Below are 14,859 nucleotides of genomic sequence, written 5' to 3'. Positions count from 1 at the left end.
TGTAAATACGAAACGCAGTCGTTCTTATAAAATACGAAAACCTGCGCGAGAAAGATTGGAATTCGTAAAGCACACCTGTGACACAGACGTGCAACAGTCTCGATTGGCAGGCCATAAGGTTCATTTTTCATTTCTTATGCACGCCGGAATGAACCGAATTGAGCGCCTTTTCTCACTGTTGCGCAATACGTGACGTCACGCGTTGTATGGGTATAAATAGCAGTTGCCAACCGCCAACTGCAGTGGTGGGATTGGAGATTGGACAGAGCGAGGATTGGGAGTGGACGAGACCCCCACCGGCACAGCCTGGAGAGAGGTAGGGACGATGCTTGCGCTTGCGCAGGCCTCCGCCCTCAGTTAGCTTTTTGGTTGTGTCCAGTGGGACTCGTGTCGAACGAGGGCTGCCAGAGGTCGCCCAAGGGCAACCGAGGGCGACCGATGTTCAGCAGGCCAGCCGAGGCCGTCCCCAAAAGACGGCCAAGTCGGCACAACGAGTGGTTAGACTACTCGGCTACCCTGACTGAGGTTTTTCGTGCTTTCCTCAGTTGTAAGGCGAATGCCAGGGTATAACTTAATAGGGGCACGGCCCGCCACCCCCACCCCGATCACGGAGGCCATCAGCTGAAGTGATCTTCCCCCCATGCCGCAGAGGCCTTCAGCCGAAACGGCCCCTCCCTCTCTGGGTTCAAACCCCGGAGATCCAACCAACCAAATTCCTTTGGACAACTTGCCTGACGGGATGACCTCCCATCAGCAGCAACGGATCCCAGTTTGAATGGTCGAGGCTCCCGCCACGACGTAACCCTGTTAGCAATAGCAAAATTTCGGTTTCTTATATTAAGACTGTTTACCATTTCCAGCAATGCGCCTTGTGCGCAGGAATGGTTTCACCTAGGTAGGGACGATGCTTGCGCTTGCGCAGGCCTCCGCCCTCAGTTAGCTTTTTGGTTGGTTGGCCAACTGCAGTGAGAACTGGGACGAGGACTGCAGTGAGAACTGGAACGAGGACTGCAGTGAGAACTGGAACGAGGACTGCAGTGAGAACTGGAACGAGGACTGCAGTGAGAAATGGGACGAGGACTGCAGTGAGGACTGGTACAAACACTGCAGTGGGGTCTGGGCGAGGACTGCAGTGAGAACTGGGACGAGGACTGCAGTGAGAAATGGGACGAAGACTGCAGTGAGAACTGGAACGAGGACTGCAGTGAGAACTGGAACGAGGACTGCAGTGAGAACTGGAACGAGGACTGCAGTGAAAAATGGGACGAGGACTGCAGTGAGAACTGGAACGAGGACTGCAGTGAGAAATGGGACGAGGACTGCAGTGAGGACTGGTACAAACACTGCAGTGGGGTCTGGGCGAGGACTGCAGTGAGTACTGGTACAAACACTGCAGTGGGGTCTGGGCGAGGACTGCAGTGAGAACTGGGACGAGCACTGCAGTGAGAAATGGGACGAGGACTGCAGTGAGAAATGGGACGAGCACTGCAGTGGGGTCTGGGACGAGGACTGCAGTGAGAACTGGAACGAGGACTGCAGTGAGAAATGGGACGAGGACTGCAGTGAGGACTGGTACAAACACTGCAGTGGGGTCTGGGCGAGGACTGCAGTGAGAAATGGGACGAGGACTGCAGTGAGTACTGGTACAAACACTGCAGTGGGGTCTGGGCGAGGACTGCAGTGAGAACTGGGACGAGCACTGCAGTGAGAAATGGGACGAGGACTGCAGTGAGAAATGGGACGAGGACTGGGACGAGGACTGCAGTGAGAAATGGGACGAGGACTGCAGTGAGGACTGGGATGAGGACTGCAGTGAGGACTGGGACGAGGACTGCAGTGACGACTGGGATGAGGACTGCAGTGAGAAATGGGACGAGCACTGCAGTGAGAACTGGGATGAGGACTGCAGTGAGTACTGGTACAAACACTGCAGTGGGGTCTGGGCGAGGACTGCAGTGAGAACTGGGACGAGCACTGCAGTGAGAAATGGGACGAGGACTGCAGTGAGAAATGGGACGAGGACTGCAGTGAGAAATGGGACGAGGACTGCAGTGAGAAATGGGACGAGGACTGCAGTGAGGACTGGGATGAGGACTGCAGTGAGGACTGGGATGAGGACTGCAGTGAGAAATGGGACGAGGACTGCAGTGAGGACTGGGATGAGGACTGCAGTGAGGACTGGGACGAGGACTGCAGTGAGGACTGGGATGAGGACTGCAGTGAGAAATGGGACGAGCACTGCAGTGAGAACTGGGATGAGGACTGCAGTGAGTACTGGTACAAACACTGCAGTGGGGTCTGGGTGAGGACTGCAGTGAGAAATGGGACAGGACTGGGACGAGGACTGCAGTGAGAAATGGGACGAGGACTGCAGTGAGAACTGGAACGAGGACTGCAGTGAGAAATGGGACGAGGACTGCAGTGAGAAATGGGACGAGGACTGCAGTGAGGACTGGGACGAGGACTGCAGTGAGAAATGGGACGATGACTGGGACGAGGACTGCAGTGAGAAATGGGACGAGGACTGCAGTGAGAACTGGAACGAGGACTGCAGTGAGAACTGGGACGAGCACTGCAGTGAGAAATGGGACGAGGACTGCAGTGAGAAATGGGACGAGGACTGCAGTGAGAAATGGGACGAGGACTGCAGTGAGAAATGGGACGAGGACTGCAGTGAGAAATGGGACGAGGACTGCAGTGAGTACTGGTACAAACACTGCAGTGGGGTCTGGGCGAGGACTGCAGTGAGAACTGGGACGAGGACTGCAGTGAGAAATGGGACGAGGACTGCAGTGAGGACTGGGACGAGGACTGCAGTGAGTACTGGTACAAACACTGCAGTGGGGTCTGGGACGAGGACTGCAGTGAGAAATGGGACGAGCACTGCAGTGAGAACTGTGTTATTATTATATTGTAGTATACAAAGTGTTATTTTATATAGAATTTATTGGAAAGTGTTGTTATTAATGTTTTCTAAAGTACACAACACTGTAACAAGTGTGGTACATAATATGACATCAGTACTGCAGTATAAGGCAGACATCAGAAAAAGAATATGAGTCCAGCTAGAACATTATCAGAAATGTACTTACATAGGAAAAGTTAATAAAAGTAGTTTCTGATAAATTCTATATAAAAACACTTAAAGTACAACATACTGTTAACAATAAAGAGGTTTCACCTGTTTGAAATAAATTAAACAGTGACGTATTACAGATTTTAATAGTTTTAATGGCTATAAAAATTAATACTAAGAATAGAAAGATGTCACATGTTGCAATTATATTTTAATTTCTAACAAATGGGCATACAGAAAAGAACACATTCCATTATATGTGTGAAAATAAATATGTACAATTATTGGTTGAACATGGAAAATTTGATTATACATGGTTTGCCAAACATGTAATATCATACAAAAAATTCCACTGCTGTTTAAAATACAAAACATGGTTTAGCTTTTGTTTATGTGTTGGAGGCTGGAACTGTAAGGACTGCTACCCAGTTGGACAGTAAGTGTAAAAGTTTCTGTATAATAGTGGTTTTATTTAATAATAAAGAACTTTCAGTTTTAAACATCTTCATGTTGATAGCCTCTAATCCCCTTTTCCAACATATTCTGTCCTATATAGTTCTCTGAGGAATTGTGTTAGTCATCCCTCAGTTCGCTGCATATACCTATTTTCTACTACCGAATTGTAATTTCAAACAGATGTTGCAAGAAAACAAAGAAGTCTCCTCACAGACTTGTCTCTTTTATAAAATTTCACACTCAGTGAGAAGGTGCAGCATGTAGCATGACCACACAGTGACGTCATGACATTGGAAAACATGCACTGAGATAGAAGGTGACAGTGCTAACAAATTATAAGAGTTACCTGCACAGTAAAGCAGTGCAAACATTTTGTAGAGAACCAGATGTCTTCATTTGAATTTCCTGACTCCATACTGAAATGTGCAAGGACTTACTCTAATATTCAGGTCTGGCCATTACATTATTATAATCACTATCTATGCTAAATCTTGGACGAATATTCTCATTAATTGATTTCTTATTATAGTGGCGACTGAAGTCTGCAACTGGTACAAAATCTTCACTCATTGGATAACGTTCTGCCCCAAGCTCCAGTACATTCATGCGCTGGTATTTATGAAAATTCAGTTTGCCTTCTTCATAGTGACCCATCTTATGCACCAGCTCAAGTTCCTTCACAGTCTGTATGAAGCTCAGGACACAGAACCACTGGTAGAAGAGAAATACTGCAAACAAATGAAGTAACATGTACTGTGGGCACATTATTTCCCAATTGGACAATGCATTGTCACTTCGGCTCTGAATATGGAGACAGTATGCTTCTCCGAAACACTGGTATCTATCAGCCAGTCCACATGGCACCAGAACCAAAAAGAACATCATCCTCGCCACAATGTGAAAACTTCAAATCTCACTTAGAAAAAACTGTCTGTGAGTCTGGACACTGTTACATCATAATAACTAGGCATCTGCTTGAACATGAAAATGTTACTGTCTAAATTAGCTACTTCTTATAGTTACTTTCTGCCAAAATAATTCAAATTAGAAGGGGGTAGAAGGACAAGAGATTAATTTAATTTTAGTGTTCATTTTGTGAATATATCTTAAATTAGAGAAGGAAAGGAGAACAGGATTGAATTAAACAAAACAGAAGATTTCCACCTTAAGATTGCATCGAAGTTTGGGGGAAGATAAGACGAAGGAAATTCTTTCTTTATGCCCTTTTCATTCCTATGTTGAGCATAGGGGCCTCCTTTCAGATGTTTTTTGATTTATTTAGACATTTGATAGAACTCCTTGGATGAGTGATCAGTCCACCTGTACACAGAACAGAACATCACAGAAAGACATGGACAAACATCTACGCCTTGAGTGGGATTCGAACCCATGGTCCCAGTGTCTGAGAGCACGAAGCCCACGCCCCAGACTGTGTGGCCACTGTAACCGGCAAGAAGGAAATTAGTAGATAATTAACATTTTATTTAATTCCATATTTTTATTGCCAGGAAACCGTAAGTCCCAAAAAATGTAATATTCCTAATTTCAAGGCTTTGAAAGGAGTAATGTCTTTCTGTACATAGCAGACTGACCTGAATATCTGAAAACAAGATATTAGGCAAGATCTGCAGGTAAAAACTTAGTAACATTGTGAAAAGAATTAGTGAAGTGAAATGGAGTATAATGTGGTGGAAATGTACATTATGCACAGATGACAGCAGCATTCTTTGAGAGCACAAAAAATTAAGACTGTGAATACATGACTGGTGTGAAAACAAACTGATGAAATTATACAGTAAGAGAAATGAAAACGTTTTTATGAAAGAACATGGAAGAATGGAGAATACTTTATCATACGATAATTGAACCACGTGGAAATGTCAATGAATGATGATAATTTGACAATACCTCCACATATAGGTTTCACTTCCAACTGTTTTCAGTATGCCAAAGTGGCTTATTTAGATCTGGACTGAGTGCAAGTTTTAATGCAAGAATAATAAAGATTGTAGGATTTGAGGTTTTCGCTGCAGTAAGTCTGAAGATGATTGTTAACCATTTTCTTGGTATACTGGGTCTTTACATCATAGCTTTAAGTGAGAGGCATATCAAAGAATATAAGATAGATTTTTTTATAAATAGAAATGAAATGTAGATAAAATATTTAAAGGACTCTGATACCTATTTATTTTTGATTTAAACTTTTTGTAATTAAAACACTGAACTAAAAATTATGAGCAATATCAACATCATAAGGAGCACATCACATTAACCTATTATAAAAAACTGTACAACCACACTATATTGCATGAAATTCTTGTACGATGGATTTCTAGAACTTACATAAGACAAAGCCTCCTAAACAGCAGCCGCCAATAAGTAAACCAAGGTATGCAATGTTCTCCTTTACCAGTAACATGGCAATAACAAAGCTGGTGGTCAAGATGACTAGCCGAGCAATTTCCAGCACAAGAAATGGGTACACACATCACAGGGACACCTGAGTGTTAGAATAAGGACATTTTTTATAACACATGTATACTGATACAAGCACACACACATGAGGCAAAGTATCTACCATTCAGCGCTCTAGTTTCATTGAATAAAAAATTGTTTGTTTCAATATAAAATAAAATGCTCTCACTTGTGGGCATATAATTTGACAGTCTGTTTATCATTTAATTCTCTATTTAAAATTGTCACCCCATTATTAGGTAACTTTATAATAATGTCATATCACATGATTCATGACCATATCTTTTAACCTATATGTATGTGCCAGACCACTCACATGCTGTTATTTTACATTCCTGCACTGGTACTCAGGTAAGGGAGCTTCAAGTTTTTCATCAATATATGCTATTATTATGTATTCTTCTGTTTTATGGGAAAGGAGGTATGAGTATGGTATACTGTTGCATACCATACTGACAGGAAAAGAACCCTGCCTCTAAATAATGTTTGAAAACAAAAAATGAACAGTAATTTGACTCAGCATTTGACTCCAGTCAGTTAACTTACACAGTTCTCTGACAGTGCCAGCCCATCTCTGAGGACCATGTCCCACAGAAATTTCATGCATTGCTGTAAAAAAATGAGTTTGACTCATTTCTAATTTGTCTGCAATTAGTATAGCAGGAAAAGGTTTTTCAGATTTGGTGGTTAAGTTTCAAAATGTTCATGAATGAATTGTAGCTTTAATGCAGTTCTGCACTTATTATGGTATTCAGTAAATGTGCTTTGTAGTCTGTTCTGTTCTTGGATCTAACAAGATGCCTGTTCCTCCCTGATTTGTTTGAATCCTCCTTCCCAATTAGTATAAATTGTTCAGCTTTTGAATTCATAAAGAATGGCTGTATGACAGTTTCCATAAGTTGATGTGACTGTTGCAGTTATATTTGTGTTATGGTTGAAAGTTCATTAAGAACCTTGATTTTGCATATTAGGCAATCAAAAAAAGTTACACTTTAGGAACCCAATACTTTTCATCCTTAAGCCAACAAGACAAGAATTAACATTTTTTAAACAGTAGTATGAAAAACCTGTCATTGATAATGCATGAAGAAACAAGTATACTTTTGTTTCTTTCCTTGTGTATTTTCTGGTAGTGAATTTGTATGAACTAAAATTAATGTACAGGCTTTAAAATTATCAGAACAACAAAGAACATGCTTTTCCACAACAAGATTACTGTGAACTTAAAAATAATTCACACAAAAACGAACAGTGTATACAGCCTCCGTCTAGGAACACTCACGCGACTTACATTTACGCAAACGAATCTGCAGAAACAATCAATATTTTAGACGTCAGTTACAAGAGTTACTCCATTCTGACATTTGCTAATATGAACAAGTGTTGTAGGATCATAATCTCTTTAAACCCAGATCGAAGTCTTGATTAATAATGTTCCATAAAGTTTACCAGAGAATGTTTTTTCTTCAAGATGTTTGCAAATAGCTCGGAATTTTGTTCTGACGAGCCGAAGGAAATCAAAATTTTCTGTGAATGATACCTTTCTCTTTCTGATGACCGATGATTGACATTGTTCTTGAATGTTATCTGCGAAATTTTGTTAGTGGAAATCGAGCCCCTACTAAAGGTAAAGGGCCAGAGGAGGGAACCCATATTCAGAACTGACCTGCTTCTTCCTTTGATGTAAATGATATTTTAATTTTCTGTTGTGATAACGCTCTACTAAAATATTTCACGATCACCGTTGATAAATGACTAAAACATGGCGATACTTATTGTACCTTTTTCTTTTACATTATCAAGCTGAAAATTAGAAATTACTAAAAATGCTGTAGACCGTACGCTCTTGAACAACATTTCTTTATGGTTGATTATTGATTAAACAGCATTCATTGAAGGACTGCGAGAATTAACTTGTGTTTTCAAGTTGCAAATTAATCAGATTGTTGCATGGAATTGGTGTGACTGGGTCAGTGACCCTCCAAAGGAGATTCAAAGCATAAACATTATAGGAGTATGTGTTTAACAAAAATAATTCTGATTATATACATGCTTATACTTGTACTTATACATTACACTCTGTCATGATTGCAAGGAACACAAGCATTGAACAAAAAAGACTAAACTCTAACAACATGGTTTGAGCATGGGTGGAGAATGGTCAAGTTCTCCATCACATCAGCTTGAATTCATGTAGTTTCTCCTGTTGGGACATAATAAGTCAACTGAAACGTTATATGTCACTATGATCAGATTTTTTCAGCAGGAAGTAATAAGAAAAATTAACAAAAAAAAATAGGAATACTCATGAAGAACAAAAATTAAGACAGAATCAGAAATCATTAAAACCAAACAAAGAACATAAGCCAGAAACATTGATGATTTGAACACTCAAATTGGCATGATTAGATAATACCTGCTTGTCATTAGTACCCACCCACAGAACATACAGAACCTTAAATAACCTATCATGGCCTGTTGGACTGCCCTGTAACTTGCAAATCTTTTTTGCTGATTGATTGATCTCATAACTAGGTTGGCTGATCGAATTGGTCATACACATCATGTGAGCCAATGTCTTGTGTTTCATTTTCCTGCTGTTAGTTTTGATCTGCAAAATCCTAGCTTTATCCTAACCTGTCCACTGATCTTCATAAATATGTTGGACCAGTTTTGATTATTTGAGATAGTGAGCATGTTTCGAGAATTATACTGCTGTCTACCTGATTCACCAACATATCATCTTTCATATTCATAAGGAATGTTGCAAGTGTAATGTGGCATCTGTCACTTGAGGATGGAAGCAGATCCACCATCTGAAACATTCTCTTTGGAATTCTAGACCATGGAAAAAGTCTGGAAACCCAGTACTAATAGTAACATACCACTACCAGAACTCTTTAGAATTAATTATACTTAAAGTTATAATTTAAAAGTAAGTTACTTCAATACTAGATATTTATACAGACAATAAAATAAAGATCAAATTTAATTCCAAGTTATCTGTATCTTCACCAATCAATCGTGGGCGTCCACTATCCCCAACTTTGTTCAGTGTATACTTGAATGAAATACAACATGTTTGGGAAACAGAAAAAATAAAAGGATTTCCAATCTCAAGAATACAAGCTTAAAAACAATCCTTTTTGCTATTGACCAAGTACTAATCTCAACTTCAGGAAAAGATTTACAAATATCAATTTATAAGATGAATAAGTTAATAAATAAATACAGGGTGACGATCTCAACAGAAAAGACAAAGGCAATGGCATTCTGTGGCTGAGAACCAGCAAGAAGTAAAATAGTAATAGACAACAAAATTATTGTACAAATAAACACTTTTAATTACCTTGGTTGTTCCCTATCATATGAAGCAGAAAAAGACATAGATATCAAACTTTCAGAATTCCTGAAAGTTACTGGCCTTATCAGCATGATTTTTAAACCATCAGAAGTCCAAAAACGAACTAGAATAAAAATATATAATACTTTGGCACTACCAACAATTTTATATGGCATTGAAAACAGGACAATGAAAAAGAGGACAAAAACAGAATTACAGCTGCTGACATGAAATTTATGAGATGCACTGCAAAGTACACTTGGATGGCCTATAAAAGAAATGAAGACACACTTAAAGAGTTGAAAACAAAACCCATTTTAGACAAGATTTTGAAATATAAAAACAACCGGCTTCAACATGTTAACAGAATGCAGAGAGACAGACTTCCCAAATTATTAAAAACTACACACACTGTGGACAAAGAAACCCTGGAAGACCACAAAAGAGGCTTTTAGACTATGAGACCAGAACAGGTCAATAAGACCAAACTCCTTGACTGTTTGATGATGATGAAATAGGTTACTTATGCTTAAAATAAAAATAAATATTACAGAATTATTAAAATTGTGATTTTAAGCTAGTTTTATGACCATTCTGTACCACTTTGTATGTGTGGCTCTTTCCTAGACTTGCTTGATCCTCACATAAAAATGAAATAATGTTATAGTAGCTATGGGCTTCATTATCTACACTTTGTGGCAAGGAAACTGTGATAATATTATAACTTATCTCACGTTGAAGGCTGAGCCTGTCGCAGAAGCTGCCTGCAGAAGTATTGACTGTCTTTCTTCTCTTTCAGTACTTGGAGTTATTGGGGTAATGCATATATTTGGCAGAAGAGGGAACCTCTATTACACTGGTGGCATAAATTGCGAGGTGGATCTGTGAAATAACTGTTGATTGTGTAGGGAAATAAATAATTTTGTACATTCAGTGTTCATTTGAAACAAGTAAATTGTGTATTGTGTTGGACGCTGTTATTTCTGAAATAGCTTATTCAGGTTGTTGATATGTAAGCTCCTGTCTGTAAATCTAATTTTAAGAACTGGCTGTATTATTTGAAGGATACATGTAAATAAGCAGTGCTTTGTTTGAATGATGTCATGTACTGGTATGTTTCAGTATTACCATCGTATGCTTGTTGTGTTGTGTTGTGTTTCTCTTTGCTCTAATTGTACATAATCTATTATAAGAAAAATAGTACTTTCAGTTGTTTAGTACTTCAAAATTTTGTTCCTACTCTGCTTGCATCATCAATAAATTTGCCAATCTTAAAAAAATGATTACTTTTATTCTGGGAGTCCTAATTTTCTATTTTTTTTATTTATTTATTTACAAGTTCCAAGAATCCAATAGTGGATATAGAACACGTCACAAACTCAAGTATAAAAACATAAAATACATACATTAAAAAATTACATCTAGACAAGCAGCGTACTAAATTCAAGACAATATAATTAGTATTTTTATTATAATAGTTATCGAATTAAGTACTCATCCACAGTGTAAAACGAGTGAGTAATTAAGAAATGCCTTAATGCAACCTTGAACTTTTTAAAATTATTTGAGGTATTCTTAACCTCTGTGGGTAATTTATTAAATATCTTTATACCCACATAGTGAACTCCTTTCTGATAGATAGTTAAATTGGCTTGGGGTAGATACAAATTTTGTCTCTGTCTAGTATCAATAGTATGAGAGTCAATGTTTGATGGAAAAAGAGTTTTGTTTTGTAATACAAACAATAATAAAGAAAATATATATTGTGATGCCAACGGTAAGATATCTAATTCTTTGAATATATTTCTACACGATACTCTATTGCCACATCCCATCATTGTTCTAATTGCCTTTTTCTGAAGGAGAAAAATAGTGTAACTATGAGATGAATTTCCCCAGAAGATGATGCCATAGCTCATTAAGGAATGAAAAAAAGCATAATAAATTGTCTTTAGTACTGAAATAGACATATATGGTTTCATATTTCTAAGTACATAGCAAGCCTTGCTCAATTTTTTAATAAGTAGATCAATATGATTCTTCCAAGTCAATGCACCATCAATCATAATTACCAAGAATTTAGTACAGAAGATATTATTAATGAATTTATTATTATAACTTATTGTGACAGTATCTGACATTTTTCTCTTAATTTTAAAATTAATATAATGTGTCTTATTAAACTTTAGTGATAATCTGTTCATTCTAAACCATCTATTTAAATTTTCAAATGTTGCATGAATGTGTTTATTAAAGTCATTTGTATTAGAATGAGAAAATAGGATGCTAGTATCATCAGCAAAAATTATAGGTGTAGCAAGTTTAGTTATTATAGTATGCACTGCTAATGTGTGCTTTCATAAAAACCATTCTCCTACAAAATGTTGTATTGTGCTCATGGAAAAGAAGTAGGACAACAAATTTCTTCAAAATTATTGTTAGTGTAATAGTGAAATATGTTTAAGTCCATTATCATGGCAATGTTCACTATCACCAGTTATTCTTCTGGAATGGTAAAAACTCCCCACAGAACCAGTCGGTAAATTATTAAGTTTATTTTATATTTTAATTCACACCACAATGCTTTTACCCTGTCCAGTGGGTGTGGTGTGTCCACTACAATTACCATAGTATGATGTTTGTAGATTCAACAAATATAATGATTTTCAGCTGTGTAAACACACATGCCATGTTCATTGGCCATTTGTTTTAGTTTTTAATATTATAAAGTGTTTTGTGTAGTCCTGACTTCAAGCCCTACCTGGCCAAAGTCATGGTGAAACCTAATAAAAAGGTTGTGATTAGATGATGAAATATGTGGTGAACAGAGATTAATTTAGTGTTTATTCAGAGAGTGAATTGAGTGATAGTGACTGTGAAGTGATATGGTTGTGAAATTTTTGTTTGCTAGTAAACAGAGTGACACCATGAGAAAAAACAAGGAAGGCAAAATTAAGGAAAGGAGATAATGTGGCAGTATGCAAGGACAGATTGGTGATCATGAAGGGGAAGGTCAAGAGTATCACTCATGAAGAAAAATTGATCCATGTTAGGGTTTGAGACTGAGATGTCAAGAAGCCTAAAGTAGTTATTTAATATAATTCAGTGATAGGAGGAATGAATATGAGTAATGCTTACCTGATAAGCTCCTGCAGCACTATGAACAGGCTGAAGAAGTTCTGTCAGAAACACTTTCATCATTTTATTGACATCTATTGCACCATTTCTTACTTCCTGTAAAAAAGAAAAGAAAAAGCAAGGCAAAATTACTAGGTTGGAATTCCAGTACAGACTTATAGAGAACTTGATTTCAAAGCACCACAAAATTTAAATAAGGCCCTCAGACTGCCTCACCAACTGCTATATATATGCAGCTAGGATACATTGCTGCTACAGCTTCCAAGCAGGACCTATATGGGTGGTGCAAATATTTCAAGGACCAATTACTTGGTATTATCAGTAAATCACATAACAGGACATTGTGATATTTTGATCTGAGCATATTCCACATTTATGTTCACTCAACTTCTGTGTAGTGATCCATCTCTTTAACATCTGCTATCTGTAAGCTGTGTTCAGCTGAACTTCCACCAACTTTGTCACAGGTGTATGTTTAGTGTTTCAAATCTGAACATTTGCCCGTAGGGTTGCATAATGTATTGTGTATGTCAGAAATGAAGTATTTACAACCTTATTTCAGCTAGATTCCTTGTCAGTGGCATAATGATCAATAATAATGATAACGTTCTCAGTATTTCTAAAAATGTAAACATAAATGTCATGTAAGGGCCACATTTGTTGAAATAAGCATGCTGTGTGCTGTCTGACAGTTCATCTTTCAATCATCGTTTGTTTGGCAATTTTATATTTAAAAATGGCCCAGATAATGAATTTGAAAGAGTAAATAACTTAAGGTTAAGCCATCTTTTGTTCGTGTATCTGGAACTCTTTCGTATCCTTATCGTGTTAAGTGTGGAGTGCCTCAGGGTTCCACCCTAGGCCCCTTACTTTTTAATATATTCATTAATGACATCTGCGACTCCATACATAATTCACAGTGCCTTTTATTTGCTGATGACTTAAAGATGTATCGGAGTATCAGCGATGTTGATGACTGCAAACTGTTGCAGGACGACATCCATTCAGTGCAAAATTGGTGTCTTGTGAATGGGATGCAACTTAATTTAAGTAAAACGACTGTTATATCATTCACCCGGAAGACAAACAGTATTTATTTTAATTACAAATTGTGTAACAACCTGGTGGCACGCTCCCATTGTGTTAAAGATCTCGGTGTTCTACTGGACTGTAAGCTCTATTTTCACCAGCATATCAACTATATATTATCACAGAGCTTGAAAATGCTATGTTTGATTCGGTACATTACTTCTTCCTTCTCCACTGTTGATAGCCTTTTGGTCTTGTACAGTACCTTAGTCCGTTCCAAAATTGAGTATGTTTCTGTTGTTTGGAACTCTATTACTAATACTGATTCCTTTAAATTGGAAAGGATTCAAAGGAAATTTGTAGCTCTATGTTACGCTAGATTCTTTAATGGCGTTTGTGCCTATAATTATGACGATATATTAGTTAGATTAAATTTCTTATCCTTACATTTAAGGAGGAGGCTTTTGGATACTCTATTCCTCGTGAATATTTTTAAAGGCAAAATTAGTTGCTCATCTGTTGTTGATACAGTTAGTCTCTGCATACCTACTAGGTCTATCAGAGACTATTCTACCTTTGTAAGACTTGAGGTTCTCACAGCGGTGAGTATGAAGATATCCATCTTCTGGGTTATTGCGCTGTGTAGTCTGGTCGATGTTAACCAACGTTTCAGAGGTCATATGACAGAGGCAGTATGACCTCTGAAACGTTGGTTAACATCGACCAGACTACACAGCGCAATAACCCAGAAGAAGGATATCTTCTTATTCTACCTTTACTGTACAACATAATTTCAAGGCCAGTCTCTCTGCCAGATGTGTTTCTGCTGCCAATGCAGTCTGTAGGAGCATTGACATCTTTAACAAAGATTGCATTTTGCTTGCTGAGGTCAGTCAGCTTTTTGAACAATAATCATGGTATTTTATTGTTTACTTAGTATGACATTTTATTGTGTATGTTTTTTGTTCAATATTAAACTGTTTCTAGTATAATTATTATTTTATTTATCTATAACATTTAGTTATGACTTATTTTGCAATAAATCAATATTGTACAGTTATGTTTTCAGTTCTTTGTTTGTTTGCTTTTGTATTGTAATGTCTGCTCACTGCTGTGAGAACCTCATATATGCAATTAATTCACTCCTTCACACTTTTATAAGCTCCTGTACTTAATCCTCCATTAGCATATGAATGCCCAAGTACTGAATCAATTGCACTCAATCCGTGAGAACCTTAGATTTCATCAGGCATGATGTATATACTACCAAAGAAAATAGCATCTTACAGTCCGTGAAATGGTGTCTATCATCCCGAGGTTGGTACGTCTCTGTTGTTGGTAT

At 38.0% G+C, this 14,859-nt stretch overlaps 1 protein-coding gene across 9 annotated transcripts; it reads right to left on the bottom strand.

Annotated features, from left to right (window-relative positions):
- Positions 1 to 3,259: 3,259 nt before the first annotated feature.
- Positions 3,260 to 14,833, bottom strand: LOC147871355 (uncharacterized). 9 transcript variants are annotated; one of them, XM_087339885.1, is made up of 5 exons: positions 14,291 to 14,731; positions 13,965 to 14,091; positions 12,489 to 12,584; positions 5,876 to 6,032; positions 3,260 to 4,260 (listed from the first exon to the last, which is right to left on the bottom strand). In XM_087339885.1, the coding sequence occupies exons 4-5, from the start codon at positions 5,949 to 5,951 to the stop codon at positions 3,971 to 3,973; spliced, it is 366 nt and encodes a 121-aa protein (XP_087196011.1). In that variant the 5' UTR covers positions 5,952 to 6,032; positions 12,489 to 12,584; positions 13,965 to 14,091; positions 14,291 to 14,731; the 3' UTR covers positions 3,260 to 3,970. The 9 variants fall into 9 exon arrangements, 8 of the variants coding, with proteins under 8 accessions (XP_087196011.1, XP_087196014.1, XP_087196013.1 ...); XM_087339888.1 differs by lacking the exons at positions 13,965 to 14,091; positions 14,291 to 14,731 and adding an exon at positions 14,805 to 14,831; XM_087339887.1 differs by lacking the exon at positions 13,965 to 14,091 and having other exon boundaries at positions 14,671 to 14,751.
- Positions 14,834 to 14,859: the final 26 nt, after the last annotated feature.

Source organism: Zootermopsis nevadensis, unplaced genomic scaffold, assembly GCF_977971745.1.
Source record: "Zootermopsis nevadensis isolate Lab colony 2312 unplaced genomic scaffold, Znev_1.0 Znev_ptg000058l, whole genome shotgun sequence".
Taxonomy (NCBI): Eukaryota; Metazoa; Arthropoda; class Insecta; order Blattodea; family Termopsidae; genus Zootermopsis; species Zootermopsis nevadensis.
The sequence above is the reverse complement of the archived record's forward strand: the minus strand, read 5'-3'. Positions and strand labels throughout refer to the sequence as shown.